Source organism: Terrapene carolina, unplaced genomic scaffold (assembly GCF_002925995.2).
Source record: "Terrapene carolina triunguis isolate 2854851 unplaced genomic scaffold, T_m_triunguis-2.0 Scaffold62, whole genome shotgun sequence".
NCBI lineage: Eukaryota > Metazoa > Chordata > Testudines > Emydidae > Terrapene > Terrapene triunguis.
In genome coordinates, this window is record NW_020664413.1 from 16,183,689 (window position 1) to 16,205,174 (window position 21,486).

At 39.5% G+C, this 21,486-nt stretch overlaps 1 protein-coding gene across 1 annotated transcript in view; it reads left to right on the forward strand.

The window, feature by feature from the left end:
- Window positions 1-21,486, forward strand: part of MGAT5 (alpha-1,6-mannosylglycoprotein 6-beta-N-acetylglucosaminyltransferase) — a 240,800-nt gene that overhangs the window by 210,051 nt on the left and 9,263 nt on the right. The window contains exons 15-17 of the mRNA XM_026647424.2: window positions 8,533-8,679; window positions 13,720-13,836; window positions 14,685-14,759. Coding sequence (XP_026503209.1) covers window positions 8,533-8,679; window positions 13,720-13,836; window positions 14,685-14,759 — 339 coding nt within the window. The remainder of the gene's footprint in view (window positions 1-8,532; window positions 8,680-13,719; window positions 13,837-14,684; window positions 14,760-21,486) is intronic.

A 21,486-nucleotide genomic window follows, 5' to 3' on the forward strand; every position in this document is an offset into this window, starting at 1 on the left:
TCCCCCCTTAGTGTCCTCTTTTCCAAGCTGAAAAGTTCTAGCCTCTTTAATCTCTCCTCATATGGGACCCGTTCCAAACCCCTAATCATTTTAGTTGCCCTTCTCTGAACCTTTTCTAGTGCCAGTATATCTTTTTTGAGATGAGACCACCACATCTGTATGCAGTATTCAAGATGTGGGCATACCATCGATTTATATAAGGGCAATAATATATTCTCTGTCTTATTCTCTATCAACTTTTTAATGATTCCTAACATCCTGTTTGCTTTTTTGACCGTCTCTGCACACTGCGTGGACATCTTCAGAGAACTATCCACGATGACTCCAAGATCTTTTTCCTGATTCGTTGTAGCTAAAATAGCCCCCATTATATTGTATGTATAGTTGGGGTTATTTTTTCCAATGTGCATTACTTTACATTTATCCACATTAAATTTCATATGCCATTTTGTTGCCCAATCACTTAGTTTTGTGAGATCTTTTTGAAGTTCTTCACAGTCTGCTTTGGTCTTAACTATCTTGAGCAGTTTAGTATCATCTGCAAACTTTGCCACCTCACTTTTTACCCCTATGGAGCCTTTCCACTTTTTTCCCCATTGTTGATTTGTTGCTGTGCACTGTTACAACAGAAGCCACTAAAAAGTAAGCTCCTTTCAGTCATGCTATGCAGTTTATCACAGAGATCTCCTATTCAAAGTATAGGGGAAAACGGTGGTAGCCTTGCATTTCTGTGCAGTGGCTATGGGAAAACTGACTTTTTTTTAAAGACAACCACTATGTATGTGTACTTTCTGCATACACACACAATGTTACCATTTAAAAAGTCAGCATGTACTTATGTTTGCCACACAGATGTACCTGAGATCACCACAGCTTTCCCCTGCATTTAGAATTTGAAATTATTGTGTTAATCATGGATTCCACTGTGGGTAAATATTGGCATTTTAATAATAACCTGAGCATAAATCTCTCCAGTTAAATTTGTTCTCTTTACTGGTTAAAACAGAAATCACGTTCAACTGCTTATTTAACTTCCAGGATGCTTATCACAATTTGCATAACACATGATACTGTTTATAACTTCTTATAACTAAGTTTTTACCTCTAATCATTCTTCAGTAACATGAGTCTTCCTGGGGCTCCTTTTTACTTGTATTACACTAAAAATCCTAGTTTTCATTATTAAGCAATTTTACATAGCTATTATTGAATCATCCAATAATGATAGCCTAGTACTGTCAAAATAAAAGGTGGGCGTTGGGTTTTGTTTGTATATGATTTGGCTTCTGATATTTTGATCCAAATTACATTGATCAGATTGATTAGTGACTGAATTAAATGGAAGGCACTATAGTTTGTAAAGTGCTCATGAGATCTGTCTGGATAAAAGAAGTAATATAAAATGTCACTATCATTGTGCCAAAGTATTGAAGTCTTTACAAATGTTGGATCCCTGCATTGCAGCTTGCAAAAATCTACAAGGGTTTGTGAGAGTTTGAAAGGGTTTCCACATTATTGCTATGCTTTGATTCTTCCCTGACACTGTAGTTTTGAGAGTTTGCTATATTTCTCAAATGATGGTGTTTAGCAGCTGTAGGTTCTTGAGACCGCTATTGAAATGCTAGCCTGTTACATCTGCTTTTAAATAATCTCTTCAAATATAATCTTTGCTTCTTTAAATTAGATCTTTAAATTCATATTAGTGACATTTTTCAAATATTTTTCCATAATGTTTATTTGATAATTTGATATTTGATAATTATCAAAGCTCTATTAAACAAAGGATTTGCTTGCTTGTACATAGCCAGGCTAGCACACAAAAAATAAAAAAAATAAAAAAGATGACAGGTAGCTAAGACATCAGATCTTGTTCCAATGTTTAGGGTCTTGTCTCATTCTCAAGTCAATCAAAATGAAATGTCTTGCTGATGTCATGACCAAATGAGATCGCTTGTTGATTCTTTTATGGGCTATTATGACGTGGGTTGTCATTTCTCTTATTTTTTTAGTATGTCTAACATTTAGTCACTCTGATATATTTAGCTTTACACTTGCTTTAATAAAAAATAAATAACAGCGGCCTGAGATTGAGAGTGGGAATGAGATTTATAAAGTAGTCAGATTTGAATTAAAAAAATCTAATATCTATGATTAGTATCTCATCAGTAATGCAGTGACTGGTCACCTGACTTGAAATCTTTATGTGATCTGATCACAATACTAAATTAGTCCTCCACTAGTGTTTGCTGTTAGTGTTCACTGTGACTGTGCATTTGAATATTTTGTTCATGGCTTTCCTGCAGGGCAGGAGAGAATAGCTTGACATGATTATAAAACACCTTCACTTTGACTATTCACTTGTATCTGCATCAGCTGGTTTGTTGCATCTTGGTGGGTTGGCTTGTTTGTATCAAGTTAATCATGGAAACCCCACATTCTAACATTGCGTTGCTAAAGGACAGTGAGAACAGTATTTCCCCCAAAAGCAATATATCCTGAAAGACATGATCTGGTAGTTTAACAAATCTTATAACATGCATGTGCACATTCCCTCGTTGTGTCTCGAATCCTATTTAAGTGTAGGCACAGGAAGAAGCCACTCCTCCTCCTCCCTCCTTGTGCAATACCTGCATAAAATGGTCTAGCAAATTGTTAATGTCAGTTATGTTTCTCCGTTCAGTAGATCATATTGTATAGTCAGGACACCAAAAGCACTTGAATGATGACTGCTATAGCCAATGGTGAAGCTGGCATCTATATGTTCAATTGCAGCTTCAAGCATAAACCTGCTATTTTTTCAGCTTTGCCTCTAAAATAATAATAATAAACCTTCAGAGACACTTTCACCTTCAAAAGTTTCATTTCTAAGCATAAGTTTTCAGACATAAAGGGCCAACCACATTCTTTCATTGCTGTGAACTCCAGTATTGTACTTCCCAGTTAGTGCAAAGCCTCAAACAAGGATTCTGTCCTTGAAAAGTCAGAGATCAGTACAAAATATAATTAAGTCCATCACAAAATACAGATGCCCACAAATATGTCAGTATGGAGCACCTTCAAAAAATTTTCCATCTCAAACTCAATCCAATTTCTGCAACATGTTCCAAGAACCATAGAATCATCGAATATTAGGGCTGGAAGAGACCTCAGGAGGTCATCTAGTCCAACCCCCTGCTCAAAGCAGGACCAACACCAACTAAATCATCCCAGCCAAGGCTTTGTCAAGCCGGGCCTTAAAAACCTCTAAGGATGGAGATTCCACCACCTCCCTAGGTAACCCATTCCAGTGCTTCACCAACCTCCTAGTGAAATAGTTTTTCCTAATATCCAATCTAGACCTCCCCCACTGCAAATTGAGACCATTGCTTCTTGTTCTGTCATCTGCCACCACTGAGAACAGCCGAGCTCCATCCTCTTTAGAACCCTCCTTTAGGTAGTTGAAGGCTGCTATCAAATCCCCAGTCACTCTTCTTTTCTGCAGACTAAATAACCGCACTTCCCTCAGCCTCTCCTCGTAAGTCATGTGGCCCAGACTCCGATCATTTTCGTTGCCCTCCACTGGACTCTCCAATTTGTCCACATCCTTTCTGTAGTGGGGGGCCCAAAACTGGATGCAGTACTCCAAATGTGGCCTCACCAGTGCCGAATAGAGGGGAATAATCACTTCCCTCAATCTGCTGGCAATGCCCCTAGTAATACAGCCCAATATGCTGTTGGCCTTCTTGGCAATGAGGGCACACTGCTGACTCATATCCAGCTTCTCATCCACCGTAATCCACAGGTCCTTTTCTGCAGAACTGCTGCTTAGCCAGTCGATCCCCAGCCTGTAGCGGTGCATGGGATTCTTCCTTCCTAAGTGCAGGACTCTGCACATGTCCTTGTTGAACCTTATCAGATTTCTTTTGGCCCAATCCTCCAATTTGTCTAGGTCACTCTGGACCCTATCCCTACCCTCCAGTGTATCTACCTCTCCCCCCAATTTAGTGTCATCCGCGAACTTGCTGAGGGTGCAATTCATCCCATCATCCAGATCATTAGTAAAGATGTTGAACAAAACCGACCCCAGGACCGACCCCTGGGGCACTCTGCTTGATACCGGCTGCCAATTAGACATCAAGCCATTGATCACTACCCATTGAGCCTGACAATCTAGCCAACTTTCTATCCACCTTATAATCCATTCATCCAGTCCATACTTCTTTAACTTGCTGGCAGTAGATGACCACTAAATTGTGATTTTCGATCACTGCTTTGCAATCCCCAAATATATGGTTGAAACATCTGAAATAGTTCTTAGTTAGCAAGTAAGCTTGAAGCTGCCACTGTATTGTGCAGCTTATAGATCAGAATTTGAAAATGCCTTTCAAAAGAGGCATTTTTCAAATAGGGAGAACTTATAAAATGGCTAGCTTAAGTGTGTGGTTGATGTAGTGCATAACAACAGCTAGACCTCATATTTTCTGACTGAACAGTTTCCCGTTGGAAAATGCTGATTGGACGGAATGAAAATGTTCCTCTGGGAACAGGGGGATTCTGTCGAAGCTTTCCTGCCTAACCCAGGCTCCTAGACTCCCCGGGCTGCCAGGAAGGCAGTTGGGGAGTTCAGATTGGAAATTTTTTTTTAAAGTTCAATTTTTGTTCTTCCAAACAGAATTCTTTGAAAATGTCCGTCATGCATCTTTCACGTCCACTGCCCCCCCCCCCCCCCCATGTGGAAAATTTCATGACTCCAACTTTTCATTCTGATTCCGAACGAAATTTTTTTTTTTTAAGAAATGAGAAATTTCCTGCAGAATAGAAATTCCAGTTTCCAGACAGCTGTAATAATGTAAGGAGTGTCTTGTTAACATTTGGCTGCAGAGTGTAACAATCTCTAAAACAGAAATCCTGTTCGGCTATTGTGTAGGCAATGTTAAGCAAGCAGACTTATTAACTTTCTCATGCTGTGGTTTACACAGCAGTATAGTTAAAAGAAGCTTATTGGGAGCACAGTGCTATATTTTTGTTTCCATGAATTTCACAGTGGAAGGAACCTATTCTAAAGGTGTTTCTCTCATTTACAAGAGGATTGTGCTTATCCAGTGAGCTTTTCATGTGTGTGAGAAAAATGTATCTGAGTAACACTCCATTGTTGTGTGCCTCTCAGCTCTGGGCCATCTCTCTTTCTGCAGTTCAGAATAGAATGTATTATAAAATAGTTCAGTATTGATGCACACACAAATGGTGATTAACCTATCAGTGCCAGAGAATAGATTAAACTTTCTAGGTAAGCAAAGGATATTAATGAGAAAGACCCAAAGCTTTGGAACTGTAACATTTGGGTTGTGATCTGGTATATACCAAATACATTTTTAAATATTCATCTTCGTCTAGCTCAATAAATACAAAACATTAACTGTATTAACAAAGTAAAAATCTATTTTTGATTTCATTTTTGCCGTTATTTGCAAAGTCTGCATGCCTGAGTTTTTCTAAATTATTATGGTATTTACAGTAATGGGCTAATACAATGGTCACCAACCGGTCAATCCTAGAGGATCTCCCAGTCGATAGCGATCTCCGGCGGTGCAGTGTGGCTGCCGCTAAGGCAGACTTCCTGTCTACCCAGGCCCCATGCTGCTCCCGGAAGCAGCCAGCGTGGTACCAGGGGTGTGGGGACAGGAGTCTCCCTCTGCATGCTGCTTCTGCCTGCAAGCACCATTGGTTGGGAGAGCTGCAGGGGCAGTGCCTGCAGAGAGGAGTAGCCCACAGAGCCACATGCTCCCTGCCCTCCCCAGAGCATCTAGTACCCATCATAGAGAGGAGCAACCGGCATCACCTATTTCCTCTAGTAGATTTGATCCTCCAGAGGAATTCTTTGAACAATCTTAGAACCAGTGAAGGAATCTCCACCCTATGGCCAACATCTCCTGTTCATCTCCTGATCCCTGGTGATTGATTTTAAATCCTTCCAGGACCTGGTCAAAAGGGACAGAGACTCCTTGCGGATTCCCCTCAAGGAGGTTACAGAGTCTCATCATAAGCTGCTTGACATCCTTCACTCACCCTCATTGGTCCACATAGCTTTACCTGTCAATGAGGCTCTTCTAGATCCAGCAAAGATAATCTGGCACACCCCAGATTCTATTCTGCCTACGAGGAAAAGAGTGGACAAGAAGTATTATGTTCCAGCAAAGGATTTGGAGTTATTTTCCCATCCCTCACCTGACTCCTTGGTAGTGGATGCGGTGAATGAAAGTGGTAGGCAGCACCACACTAAACCCAGGACTCAGGACAAAGACCACAAATGCCTGGACCTACTAGTGAGGAAGTCTTACTCCTCAGCCTCCCTACAGTTTAGAATTGCCAATTATGGGGCTTTGGCAAAATACAATCATGTCAATTATAACAAGTTAACCTCGTTCATCAACCGTCTGCCGGCGGAACACAGAGAGCAGTTCCAGGCAATTGTTGAGGAGGGCCAACTATTTGCCAGGACAACCCTGCAAGCCTCCATCGATGCTGCTGATACTGCCACCAGTTGGATCGCTACAGCGGTGGTGATGAGAAGAGCCTCTTGGCTCTGGCTCTGCAGTTTCCCAAAGGAAGTTCAGAGTACAGTTGAGGACCTTCCTTTTGATGGACCTAAGTTGTTTGCAGATAGTATGGGTGAGTCTCCGTGAACACTGAAGGATTCTAGAGCGACTGTGTGTTCTCTTGGTATCTATGCTCCTACATACAAGAGAAAATTCTGCAAGTCTCAGACAGCCCAGAGATCCCGCCCCATCCAATTCCTTCCCTCCCAGAGGACATAGCCACATCAGAAAAGGCAAAGGTTTCAGAGAAGGAAATATCTGTTTCTGAGCCTCCCATCTTTCACCTGTCCATCTCCACAGAGGCCATGACAAGAGGCAATGGGTTCAAACTACAGCATAGCAGATTTAGATTAAATCTCAGGAAAAACTTCCTAACTGTAAAAACAGCAGGAAAATGGAAGAGACTGCTTCAGGAGGTTGTGGAAGATTCTTCACTGGAGGTTTTCAAAAGGAGGCTGGATAGCCATCTGCCTTGGATGGTTTATACGTAACAAATCCTGCATCTTGGCAGGGGGTTTAGACTAGATGACCCTTGCAGTCCTTCATAACCCTGTGATTCTATGATTGCACAGAGATTGTGTTCTCAGAGTTGGGGAGGGACGTTAACATTTCAAGCTGTTCTACGGATTTCTTTTTTAGAGCCAGTCAGCTCATAATGTTAAACTGCTAATGCCAGAGGCTAGAGCGGATTAAAGACCTAATGCGGCAATGCCTATCTACAACAGGGCTGATATTACAAATTTATGCTTCAAATTAAATTAAACTGTTTTTATATGTAGCCCGAAATAGGCTTTTGACTATAGTCACTTAGAATTTTTTTAATTCAAGAGTTCATTTTCCCTTGAAGTAAAAATTTTAATGGGGAATATCTTAGTTTGCTAAAGAGAGATGTCATGTCTTGAATGCATAATTTTAATAGCCATGAGCCTTAGATCTAGTAGGCAGTAGTTGAAACTAGTGTATGCGTGGATCTATTCAATGGTGGTGTTTAGAGATTTGTGGCAGCTGTAGCTATCATAGCTCGGAGCTTTTAAACCAACCCATTGTATACTCATTTTAAATTAAAATAAAAAGAGACATTATTTAATTCAATTTTCTCAGGTGTCAGGGCGGGGAAAGAGAGTGCTTCTAAATAGCTGTTGCACAAGGGTGTGACTTCTTTGTGACAAAATGTTAAATGTTTTTCAGTTGGATTTCCTGTTGCCCAATAACTGTCTTTATTATAACATGTACTGTATGCTGGCAGTAAGAGTAAGCACTGATGCCTTTCCCCCTTCAGTTTAGAATGGAGGAATTGAATTGTTGGCTTGTCACTGCAGTGCTGTTGCTGAGTAGTGGGTCTTTAACTGAAGTTTGCTGCCATCTACTGTTTTTTATCAGACGGCTTGTTCAGTTTGGCCTGAGTATGTTTATATTGGCAAAACTACTAAGTTAGTCAGGGGAAAAAATAAAGTGGCATAGCTAGTCAGTGATGTAACTGTTGTAAAACCTGTACCTACTGGTCTACCAGAGAGCTCTAGCAGTTTTGTTTGAACTGTAATCAAACCACCAAATGTCTTTTTTCCCAAAACATAACTGAAAGGGACTGTTGTTCCATCAGTTTCATGAAAAACCTTCTGTTTAATTTAGAGTGGATTGCCATAGTTTTCTCTCCAGCCCCTTACAGGAAGATTATTGTTAGACGTGTTTTCCAGGACATTCCATTACTCTCTTAGTTTTGCAGAGAGTGAGGGAGAATAGCCAAATCCTTAGCAACATTTAGCATGAAACTTTATTTAAAAGTTCTGTCAGAAATGTTACCCAATTCCTTTCAAACTGTTATGTGGACGTATTTTGAAGGCTTGTACATTTAAAATCTTTCTCATTGTTTATTTTAGCTTAACACTGAGTTTTTAGTGCCTTCTAAAGGGAAACAAAATTAATGGATGCTAGGTGACGTATCTTTTCTATTTTGCAGTTGTTTGTTGGACTTGGATTTCCATATGAAGGGCCTGCTCCCCTAGAGGCTATTGCTAATGGATGTGCTTTTCTAAATCTAAAATTTAACCCACCGAAAAGCAGCAAAAATACAGACTTTTTCAAAGGCAAGCCAACACTCCGAGAGGTAAGCTTTACTAACACTGATGTTTCTAACATTGCAAAGTATTGGGGCTGTGATACGTCTAAGTTGCTGATACTGTTTGTACTGTAATGGTTTTCTTTTTGAGGATTGTACAACAACAAAAATTTTATTGCAAATAACTGCCTTCTTTGTAATATTACAATAAAAAACAGAATGTCAAACTAAGGTGCATAATTTACTGCAGACAGAGCAGTTTGTCCTTTTGCCTTAACATAGCAGTGGCCAGAATTGGTATGATTAGTCCTATGTAAGACCACAATTATGTTATAACTAGGCACTATGATAATAAAATAATGAAACCCATCAAGTACTTCTAAGCTATAACTCTGTGTCCATGTATATCTACATTCTTCTAATTATTTTTGACAGTCCATATATACAAGTTTCACTTCAAGATCTGATTTTCTATCCAGGGGAAACCTCAGTTGAGATCCCTGTGACTTCTCTTAAGGAAATGAGCATCACTGGGCAATAAGTGCGTCCTTGTTCAAATAAATATGAATGTTGTACATACTATTCTGTTTAGCCCTAATAGTAACACTAGCAATGAACTGTGTGTATTTGATTGTAAAGACACTTGGAGAACCAAACCGATTTTTGAGGAGTGAACAGGAAAAGCAAACTACAAGTCTCCAAAGCATCCAGAATATTTTGTACCCTGAAGGGAAAAGGAGAAGACCAAACAAACTAGCCTCCCATGCAAGGATTTACTGAATATTATTGTTCATCGTGTTATAATTGCAGCATATCTGTGTATGGGTAAAGTTAGGCCTATAACATACTGAAAACATTTAGCATTTATCTAGTCATTTTTTTCTTGGCCTGACATTGGTTAACACACACTATTGCTTGCAACTTTGAATTGTCTTTGAATAAGTATTGTGTATGTTAATCAAATGTAGAATTATCTTGCTGATCTAAAAGGGAATATGTAGATAGGGAACAGCTTGCATGATAGCATTGGTCTGCTCGCAGATGGTGGTTCAGCTAGATGAACTGCACATTGAACTCATGCCAATTGGTTGATGAGTGATGCATTTCTACCATTTCTCATTTTAATTAAATAACATAGGTTGCCTGTGCCAAAGGGTTTGTGAGCAAGGTTTTGTGCACTGTTCTCAATCTTTTCTACAAATACAATCGATATAGTAGTCCAAATTCACCCCTTTCATACAGCTTGACTTTATTAACAAAGAAAACAATAATAAAATAGAGAAAATGGCAATTAAAAAATAGAAGAGCTTAAAAAAAACCTTCTTCCCAGGTTTGGCTTCTTGTAGGGTTTTTCTGCTCAGGACTGCTTGGTCCTTTTGGATCATCTCACTCCAGAAAGCCACTTCTAGGTCTCTTATGTCCAAGAGCAATAACCAGTCACCTTCCCAGTAAATCACCATAACCCACTTAACCCTTTACTGGCAGAATCAACACTACTTGAAATGCCATGCCCTGTTAGCCAAACACTGCCAGCCTGCTACAGCATTAACAAAAAGAATTGCATTGGACTCTATATAATGTTCAGATTACTAGTGATTTTAATTTTTTTAAGCCTTAGTGTAGAACACAAGTGTAGCCAATCACTATGAATGCTGATTCTACTTTTTACTCCATTTACCTACTCTTGAGACAGTAGTGCCTGATCGAGTGATCAAAAAAAAGGAATGGGAGCCAGGTACATATAAATTCTAATCCCCTTTGTGACTCTTTGGATTTAGGGAAGGTGGTGGTAATTGTATATCTCAGTTTTTTCACCTCTACAGTGAAAAAAAAGCCCGCAGGAGTGCTGAGAATTAATGTTCGTAAAGCACTTTAAAGATGATAATCCTTAATATTTACTTGGCAGAAATATCACTACAGTTACTGTGTTTTTTCTCTCAGTTTAGGTAGAGCTGGTCAAAAAAAAAATTGTGAGGAAATTTTTCCTACCAAAAAATAGTTTTGTCTGAACTGAATTTTTTGTTGTTGTTTTTTGTAGGAAAATTTGAGAGGAAAATATTTGTGTTGAATGGACATTTTGTTTTGGCGTAAAATTTTTGCTACTTTTTTGTTTCAAAAACCTGAAAAGACATTTTGAAAAGAAACATCAACACAAAACAAAAGTTTTCATTTCAACTTAGTGCCGTTTCTTTTTTGTTTTCTGAAACCCAGAAAGTGACACAAAACAACTTTTTATGTTTAAATTAAATGAACATGTTGATTCAAAATTTCCAATGGGAAAACAAACTTTTCTACCCAAAAAAATTCAAATGGAAGCTTTTTGTTTAAAATCTCTTACAGGGGAAAAATGTTAGGTTTCTGACCGCCTCTATTTCTATGCAGCAGAAGGGCCCCAAGAATGACTACGACCTTCACCTCTGCCCAGTCACATTATTTCAGCATCAGGACAGTATTCTTAAAATTTCTACTGAACACATCCTCACAAGAGCTGGCACACAGTGGAACGTTGCTGGTTGCCACTGTGCTTGAACACTACTAGCCTGAGGAGATTCGCTGTTGATATCAAGGCTTCAAAACCAGGCCTGGCTTAATGTGCTGCCTGCCAGTCTGAAGTGTATAACGAACCCATGATCTCCAGTATAACTCCTGAAGCTGTGTGAAGTTTAATCACTATATTTACATACTTGGGGGGAAAAAATCACATTTTGAAACGTAATGCAAATAATGTTAGCACTTAAGCAATATTATTATGTTCATTGCCACACAACTTATTAATAAAGGCATATTCTCTGCCCCCAGTAGCTTATACAATCTAAAATTCAGATGTGAATGCCCTGGAAATTCAGGAAATTTTGATAACCTGAGTTTTTAAATATATATCACTTTTAAACAGTGGTGGTAACAGTATGATACTGAGGTTAGCTGTATATGCAGATTTCGTGGAGGGATTGGGTTTTCAGGAGGAATTGAAAAGATGATGATGGGGTGGAGCATGGTGCACTAGGATACGGCTTATATAGACAGATCATGTAATCTGTGGGTCTTCCTCAAAAATCTTCTTAATCTTACTAAGGTACCAGTCCTCCAGTGAGCTCTATGTGCATCCCCACTGAGTTCACTGGGCCTCTGTAGAAGCAAGGCATCAGCCTCCGTGAAGCTCATAGACCAAATCTGGCCTATGTTATTTCAATCCAATTTTGGCTTATTTCCACTTTGACGTAACCTTTAAATTTTACCTTTATTTTAATGTGAATGTTCACTTTTACAATATCATAAAATGTTAATATAGGTCTCCAAAAAATGCTGGCTTCCTGTGCCCAGAAATATAGAACAGGAGGTAAATGTTTTGTGAAAATTGTTTGCTTGCACTGCCTTGCTGCTTTGCATTTGCTTCAGCAAGGAGTTCAAGTACAATAGTTACTTTATCTAAGAAGAATGACTTTTAAGTATATGTAAAAAAAATGTTTTGCTCAGTGAAAGTACTTGAACACAAAAGGGGAGAAAATCTCGTAATACATGAAGAGGCAGTTGTTTAAATACTTTGCTTGCAGTTTTCTTATGTTGGGGTATTATGTTATTTAAAAGGCATTCCTTTTCAGGCCAGTGTGAGGACACACTTCTCTCTTGTATATTTTTAACCTGTTCTTCCTTTCAGTATGCACTCTTGCACATCTCTTAACTTCTGTGATACCATGATGCCATTGCAATCTCTTTCCGTGCCAAACTGTCAGTTCTGGCCATAGTCTAATTGATGCCAAGTGACTTATTTGTTCAGGTTTGACCTGGCTGATATTTTTTTAATTTATTTTGTTTTCTAGCAAGCAGTGAGCAAGATGTCAATTAGGTTCTAAAATGCACATTGGAGGTGACATTCAGTCTCATTTTCAGGAGAGAGTCAGGGTTCGTTCTGGGTGATCAAAGTCTTAATTGTGCCATCTGTGTATGAGCTTAGAACTTTTGAACATGGAGGATTGGATGACATGGGGAACAATTAATAGTATGTAGAGCCTTTCACCTCTAGGTCATGGGTTCAGACTGCCCAAGGCTAGTAGATGTGATGAACTGGGGAAAATGTTTTTATTTTTATATGAATATTATGTGTGACTATGTTTCCCTGTTCAATTTTGTATTTCTGCCTGCCTGAATGCATGGGGTTAAATCAAATGAGGCTGTAAACAGGTTATCAAAAACCAAGCAGGAAAGGTAAAACAACGACACAGATAAAACAGCATCAGGTACACAGTTTCAAAGGAATGAAGATAATGACTGGACCACCAATTGGGGGAGAAAATACCTAGCTGGGTCGGTCCAAGCGAAGATATTTTACCCTTTCCAAGGACAATGGTTATATGTGAGGGTTATAAAATGAGTTTGATAGTCCAGTTCCCCGAGGATGTATATCTGCATGGCAATAGTCTCCTTAATATTGTAATAAGCACTAATTGGTAACCTTGCTAGCAGTCTGAGAATAGAAAATCAGAATCAAATGTGCACAGTAATAATCGTGCATTTCTCACATTTGTGAGAGAAAAAGAGGGAGAAGAGAGGGTTTGGATGGAAAGATACTGACATTTCATCTTGAAGGGATGGAAAGATTTTCAAGAGATGCCTGAGATGGGGAGAGATGCAGGAATGGATAAAGGATGGAGGCTCTGGATAGAAAAGGAGATTTGGGAGTAGTTCATCCAGATGTGTTAGCTGATCTCAGAGAAGTAGATGAAATCACCCAGAGAGCAAGAACAGAATATAGAGATAAAATGGGAGAGGTTGGTACATAAAGCGAGATAGGGAAGCTCCACTGCTTGTTACCTATGCAGTACCTGTTGTGTGGATAAATTAGAGGTCATTGGTCCCCATACTTATCAATCCAGTGCATTTCATATGCACCAAGTTCACCCACAAGATTTAATGGGGAAAATATAGAAAACCTAAAACAGAGATAAAAGAGAAATTAAGTTATCTTTATATTCCAGCTCTGTTATTGCATTATCTATGTGTATTCTATCCTGAGACCCAAACCAAGTGAAGGGGGCCAGGACAGAGATCTTGACCCTTGCTTTTTACCAGTATATTGATTTTCTTTTTCAGTTGACATCTCAACATCCTTATGCTGAGGTTTACATTGGGAAGCCTCATGTCTGGACTGTGAACATCAATGATCCTTCTGAGGTGGAGAACGCAGTGAAAGCAATTTTAAATCAAAAGGTTAATATTTATTCTGTTTATAATCAGTACTTGGTGTCTGAGCTACTGCTGTTCAGAGTGCCTCAAAATGTTAATTTCATTAATAGAACTGAGTGCTGCAGTCTGGAAGGTTCTGTCCTTTTGAGGTCTGATGCCACACCCATCACTGTGTGATGTATATGTGGTATCTGAGCATCAGAGTTTAGTACTAGATCCTATACATGTGCTTAACTTTGCTCACATGAATAAAACTAAGCATGCGTATAAGCATAAAGGATTGGAGCTTTAGCATGTGAGTCACAGAGTCCAAGTTACCAGATTTGTTATTGAGTCTTTGTAAGTTTTTTGTGCATTTAGTAAATCAGTTGCCCTATGCTTAGCTCAGTTGAACCCATTAATTAGCTATAACAGGGAAGCTATGAAGATATTTCTGCATTTACATTATGAGCTTTTAATGTAAGGAATAAAAAAATCAAGACATCTGAAAACATTTTCAAAGAGCATCTAATTATAGAATCATCATATTTTCCTTTGTACTATTTCAATTTGGAAATTAAACAGAATTACAACGGGCAGCTATGAGATCCAGTAAAGTCTCTGCCACTGCTCAATAAACTCTTAATTTCCCTCATTTAACATCTCCTCAAAGACAAACACTGATTAATTTTAGAATTGCCTTTGAGGAAGCAAAAATCAGTTTAATCTGTGGGCTGTGTAAAACGGTGATTTGTTAATGAGTACGTTTACTACAAAAGCTATAATGTATTAAACAGTACACAGGCTGCTAACATAACACACATCACAGGGACGCTTGCAGTAAAACGATTCCTTAAAAATTCTAATCTAAACACACTGTACTGTTTCAACAGATTGAACCTTATTTGCCGTATGAATTTACATGTGAGGGGATGCTACAAAGGATGAATGCATTCATTGAAAAGCAGGTATGACCTTTCAATGTTGATGAAATAAACCTCTCTTAAGTGTGGTCTTTCTATTTTAAAGAGTGCCTTAATATTAAAACTGTTTGTTCTTGGAATTACTTTTTTTAAAAGTTTGGATGGACCCTCATGGGTGCAAAGGTCCAACTCTGCAAATCAGGTCTCAGGGCTTCTGGCAGCCATTCTACTGCTATGATGGCGTGGTGTACGACAAAAAGAAACCACATCGGTGTGGTCTAGCAGTTAGTGAAGAGTACTGGGTGTCAGGACTAGATTTGGGCAAAATTTTTCAGACAAATAGTTTATTCAGCAAAAAAACGCAGTTTCAGTCAAACCAAAACTATTTGTGACTTTGCCACGAATATTTTCAGTCATTCGTAAAACAGCTAGAGGAGGAAAGAGACAGGGGAAGTGCTACTGATGCTCCCCCTTATAAACTTTAGTCCAATGGTTAGGGCTCTCACCTGGGATGTGGGAGACTCAAGTTCAGGTCTTCACTTTGGAACAGACATGATAGAAACTTTTTCAATTCACCAAAAACTCTGAAAATTTTCAGATTTGGTTCAACCCAAACCTAATTCTGCCCCTTAACTCCTCTGGAACTGCCACCAAACTGAAGAATCAGTGTTCATCCAGCTCTAGTCAGGGCTACTGGGTTCTGTTCCTGGTTTGGCACTGACCTTGGGTAACTCACTCAAGTTTGTGACTCAATATACCCCTCTTCCAAATGGATAAAATAGTACTTATGTATGTTGCAAGGGTGTTGCACTGTTTGTAAAGAACTCTGAGATCCTAAGAGGAAAGGTCACGTAGAGGTGAGAAGTATTGATACTACTACTATCACAAGCAAAGCAATCTTTCATGTAAAAGTAGCTTCTTTTAAGAGCCCATTTGGTTTTATTTCTATATTTTAAAAGTCTTTGCATCATGGAATACTACATAAATATTCTGATACTGTTTGTGGAGACAGGGAATGGGTACCATTTCTCCTCAAAGGCTTGGCACAGGTGTAATTACATTTAGTCTTAACTTCTGGGTGAATTCAGTGTGTTGGTTTTAACTATAAATCCTTAAATAGTTTGAGACCTGGTTACCTGAGAGAGATGCCTCACTCCCCATGAAATACTGTCACGGTTGAGATTAGCAGAAGGACTTGAGCTGGAGCTCCCTCAATATACGCAAGAGGGAGCTGCTGGCAGGGCTGTGTGAGGGGACTTTAATTTTGGAACTTGCTCATCCCCTTGGTTCACCAGTGCCCAGATTTAACCTTCCAGGCATACTACAAAGCCCAGCAACCCCCCCCACCCCTTCTCATTTCTTCGGGCTGTTAAGGTGGGTGTGGGCTGAGAGAGAGGTTTACAGGCAGTGCTTTCGTTTGTTCTGTTTTTTATTTTGCGGCATAGCCCCAATGCACTGTAATTGTATTTTTAAAACTGGAAGTGCAAAAGAATAAATTAACTAGTACATAGCTATTTCCGATTTACTGCCAATAAACACTTCATTGTCTCTGTTGCTGTGTTGATTAAAATGTCTATGCTGCGTTTGATTCTCCTGGATGAGTTATCTGTGATTGACAGTAGTTTTCATTAATACAGAAAAATTTAGCTCATTATTCAATAGATATTCAAAGTGATATCTGAGTGATGGGTATATGTAGGCTCTTCAGGGCAGGGACCCAGAGCCTAGCACAATGGGGCCCTGGCATCTACCAGGCACTACAGTGATACAAACAATACATATTAATTCAATTAACTGTGTTTGGCTCTGACTGCCGGAAAGTGTTGCTGTTACTGCTACCAGAATGATAGAATATTACTATTATTTATGTATTTGTTCAACATTGGCAGGGTGCCTGGTGCATTGTACAAGGCAAAAAATAGACACAGTCCCTACACTAAGGAAATTACAGCGTGAAAGAGAAAAAGATAACACAAAAATTTGTTGGAACCCCTAGAGGATGGTAATAGCTTAGAACACCTGTTTAAGAACATAACTGAGGTTATTTTAAGGTTTGGAGCTTTATCAATAAGGTGTCAATTAATCACAGTTAACCAAATGTATTAACCCATGAGTGTTAGTCAAAGATCAATTATCACAATTCAGAAAGGTAAGAGTTAACTACTTTATCACTTCATCGATCAATAGCATGGACTGCTCCAGAAATACAACTGAATGCTGAAGAGTATATGTATTTTAGGGTGTTACTATGAGCGCAAACTCCCCAAAATCAGCTTGCGTCATTCTTACTCTAATATTTCTACTCCCATGCAACCTGCATCGCTATCCGAGATCACTGGACATTTGTACTGAGTTTTTAGCAACAATTATATCAGTTTCTTCTTATTTTCACAAACCTCATCAAAATATGACTTTATCTCTGTGCGCCAGTAACAAAAGCTTACACACAGTTTTTAATTTATTGTAGTATAGGAGTTGCTGGGAAAAGTGGTTCACTTTAGCATAAATATGGATTCTCTTAAAATAAATAATATTGGCTAATAATTTTGGTAGCAGTTGGTACTGCTGATGTTGGTTAGTATTCGTGGGCCTTGCAGAAGATGAGGGATTTATGGGGAATTTAAATGAAGATGGGTGCCATACTGTGGCACAGGGAGGTTGTTCCGGCCATATGATATGTTAAGGAAGAAAGCATGAAGACAAGAGTGGAAGATGGAAACAAAGAAGCTTTAAGGCTCAAAGGGTGTGTCTACACAGCAAAGAAAAACCCTCATCAGGCCCATGCCAGCCGAGCTGGGCTCGGGCTCTGGTGCTGTTTCATTGCTGCATAGATTTCTGGGCTTGGACTGGAAGCCTACACAGCAATAAAACAGCCCCACTGCCCGAGTCCTGCAAGCCTGAGTCCACTGGCACAGGCCAGCCACAAGTTTTTCTTTGCTGTGTAGACATACCCAAAGAGAGCAAGGTGGGAGGGATTGGGATGGTAGGCAGGGCTGTGTGGAGTCTCGATATGAGTTTTAAAATATTGACTTGGTGGGCGAGAGAGAGAAATTGGAGGGATCCAAAGAGGGAAAGTGATGAGAGCCAAGTGGCAGATAAACTGTTAAATGTAAATGGGGGGAAGTGGCAAGACCTACAGGGAAGATCTTCCTGTAGCTAGAAAGCTCTTCTCTTTGCTTTAATTAGTTTTTGGTGTGGATATTCCAAAGCGTTAGGTCTAGTTCTATAAATATTCCTCTTTGGTTGATGCAGTGTGTATCTCTAACTAAAATCTCTTGTACCACTCTTGATCTTTAATTATTTTCTGACCTGGAGTTCCTCCCTCCCCCTAATTATTGTTTAATTGTATATTTGTAAAATGAAGTGAGTAAGCATGGGGACCAAAGGACAAATGGTAGAGCAAGGTCTTTCTAAAAGCATGGTGACTGCATTAAAGCTAAATTAATGTTAACCAGTCATAATTTAAAATTAAATTATGGGATACCAAAATGAGCTTGTAAATTAGTTAAAAGCCTTTTTTTTAATGTAAAATTGCTCGCTCTCATGGTTACAAAATGAACTAAACCACTGAATGAGAGAGTCAATGGCAGCCATTAATAATAACTTATTCATTTAGTACTAAATGAGTAGCTATTGTTGCAGAGAAATAATTACTTTTTTTTTCAATTTTTGTCAAAATCATTTTTGCTCATAGTGACAGTCACATTTTATGTGTAAAGCATTTAGACTAACCACTTGTGTATACCATGTTGCTTCAGTTAATGAAAAGAAAATGTTATGAAATCCCCAAAGCAACTATATGAAGTACCATATTTATCTGAAATCCTGGTTATCTGAATGATTCTCATGTCCATATAATGTTTTAGATTATCAAGGTTGAACTGTAGGCTGCTAAAACCTATACTACATTCTGTTGATAAAGTGCACTAAAACATTTGCATCTGAAGAAGTGAGGTTCTTACCCACGAAAGCTTATGCTCCCAATACTTCTGTTAGTCTTAAAGGTGCCACAGGACCCTCTGTTACTTTTTACAGATTCAGACTAACACGGCTACCCCTCTGATACTAAAACATTTAGGATATTAAGCATGTTTCAAAGACCGGTCTCTCTGTTTTGAGTTGCTAAGCAACTCAAACTAAGCAGATAACAGGTTAGGAATGCTTTATATAGACCAATATAACTACACTCCTTTTTATTACCACTGTTCACCCAGGACCTGATCCTCTCTTTGACTTCAGTGGGAGTAGCCAGGTACTCATTCACTTTCAAAATTAAGCCCCCAGTTCCAACAGTACCTGTCTAATGAGATGTCTTATCTTTCATAGTTACAACATTCAAAGAGGTATTATTGCACCTTTATCAGAAAATAACACAATACTAACGTATTGTTGTATTTACGGAACAATAGAATATATCCTTTAAGATTCCACACTAATAGACTGAAGTTCCTATGGGTATCAAAGTTAACAATGAAAGGAGGGGAAATCAGAAAACACAATACAGAGTAAATGAATCATGAAAGATATTAAAAGCAGACTGTTTCCAGTTTAAGAAGAAATTGAGCAGTATGAATGGGGCAATTCTGTGCCTTATGGTAATAGTTCGTCATTTAGAAACATTATGGAGTTTTGATATTTTCCCCATAGACAAGAGGATTGGGTTGGTTCCTGGGATTGGCAACAAGATACAGAGCCTTTCATCACCAATTTTCTGTTGCAGATCAGGCTAATGGTGACTGTATGCTGTTACCTTTGATGACTGTTCCTGATGCTTTTGTTAAAGCACAGTCCAGTTCCTAGTGAACAGGTGTTTACGTCAAAGGTGGTGATATTTTTTGTGGAACTAATCGACACCTTGACTGTCTGTATCAGCAAAGTAGTGAAGGATCAAATGAATGGGTCTTCAGTTACCCAAGGTTGTCACTTGGCATAAGCATTGAAATTAGATTTTAAAAAATCATTTATAGGCATAGTTTAAATTTTTTGTGTGATGTTGAATGTGTCTGCTTCAGATTTTTATTTTCATGTATTGGTCCAGGTATTTCATTTACTCTTGTTTTGTCCTGTAGTATGTTCTCAGGTATCTCACCTTACAAATGCAGATCTTGCTACTCTCAAACATGCTTTTGTTACTTCAACACCCAGACTATTGCTGTGTGCTCTATATAGGGCTACATATTAAATCAGTTCAGAACTTCTACAGAAGGTAGCTGCCCAGTTACAAACTGGTCAATCCCATACAAAACCTGTGGCCCCTGTGCTCTGGGATCTGCCCTGCTTACCTGTGGCCTTCCCAGATAAATTTAAAGGTGTTAGTTTTTACCTAAATTCTAAATGGCCTGGTACCAATTCACCTGAGAGGCCACCTCTCTCCCTCCATGATGCACTGCTGTAGTTGTGACTAGTAGAGTTGCCGATGTTGGATCCCACCTCGAGGTAATAGAAAAGGGGGCTGACCCTATTGGGTGCCATGGAGACTGGCGGGCGCAAGCCTGCCCACGGCTAAAGGACCCTCCCCCAGCCTATGGGGAGGATCCACTGAGCCCAGGAAGTCAAAATATTATCGGGGACAACAGAAAATATAACCGGAATATATGTGAAGGTCAAAGGGTCAAAAAAAGGGAACCTGAAGGGGACACCAAGCAGAGAACCCAGGACAGCGCCCACTGCTCTTCGAAGGTGTCAAGGGAGCCAGTGGACATCGCCCAGAGGAACTCTGCCCAGATATGTGAACAGAGCGGGGATTGGAAATAGGCCCCACAGTCGCAGAGAACCCCCTCAGCCAACATCCTTTCCCTGGTGTTGTACAGGGCCACTTTGGCCATCACTAGGGGGAGGTTGACTAAGAGGTCCTGCGACTTTATGAGGCCACGGATAGGGTGTGCATATATGGGAAGGTGGGGGGAGAAGTGCAGCCAAAAACGCAGCAGTCGGTCAAGGAAAAGGGGCTGCAACCTGGCACACTCAAGGTAAACGTGCGCCAGGGTCTCTGGCTGGGGGCTGATGGCGGGCAGTCATGCAGTGGTGACGACGCAGGAAAGGAAACAGAACGCCAGGTCTGTGGTACGTAGCTTCTAAAGCCTCAAGCCAAAAGCCTCCCAGGAAAACTTTTCCTGGGGTTTTTATTTCTCTCCTTACTTTGTTTACAACTCTTCTTAGTGGTTACATCTTTGCCCATTCAGAAGGCAGGCAGGATACACGCAGTGTGCAATTATACAAAATAGCAAACTCATCTATAGAGCGCGTGAACAGCCAGCTGCAAAGGTACTATCAGGCTAGCCAATATGTTTTCCAAACATAGGCGCTAGAACAAGGTCACTCCCGCCTCAATTCCGAGGGAACAGTTTGCCGTTCTTCAAGTCTTATGATTAGGGAGCAACACATTCCTACACAGTCACTATATTCACATCCTAGAATATTAAAGGAACTGGCACATGACATTGCAAGCCCAATAGCAAGGATTTTTAATGCATCTATAAACTCAGGGGTCATACCCTATGACTGGAGAATTGCTAATATAGTTCCTAGTTTTAAGAAAGGTTAAAAATTGTAAGCAAGGTCTTGGACAAAATGTTAAAGAGAAATTCGTTAAGGACATAGGGCGAATGGTAATTGGTATAAAATACAACATGGTTTTACAAAAGATAGGTCATGCCAGGCCAACCAGATCTCCTTATTTGAGAAGATAACTGATTTTTTTTTTAGACAAAGGAAACACAAAAAGAACAGGAGTACTTGTGGCACCTTAGAGACTAACAAATTTATTAGAGCA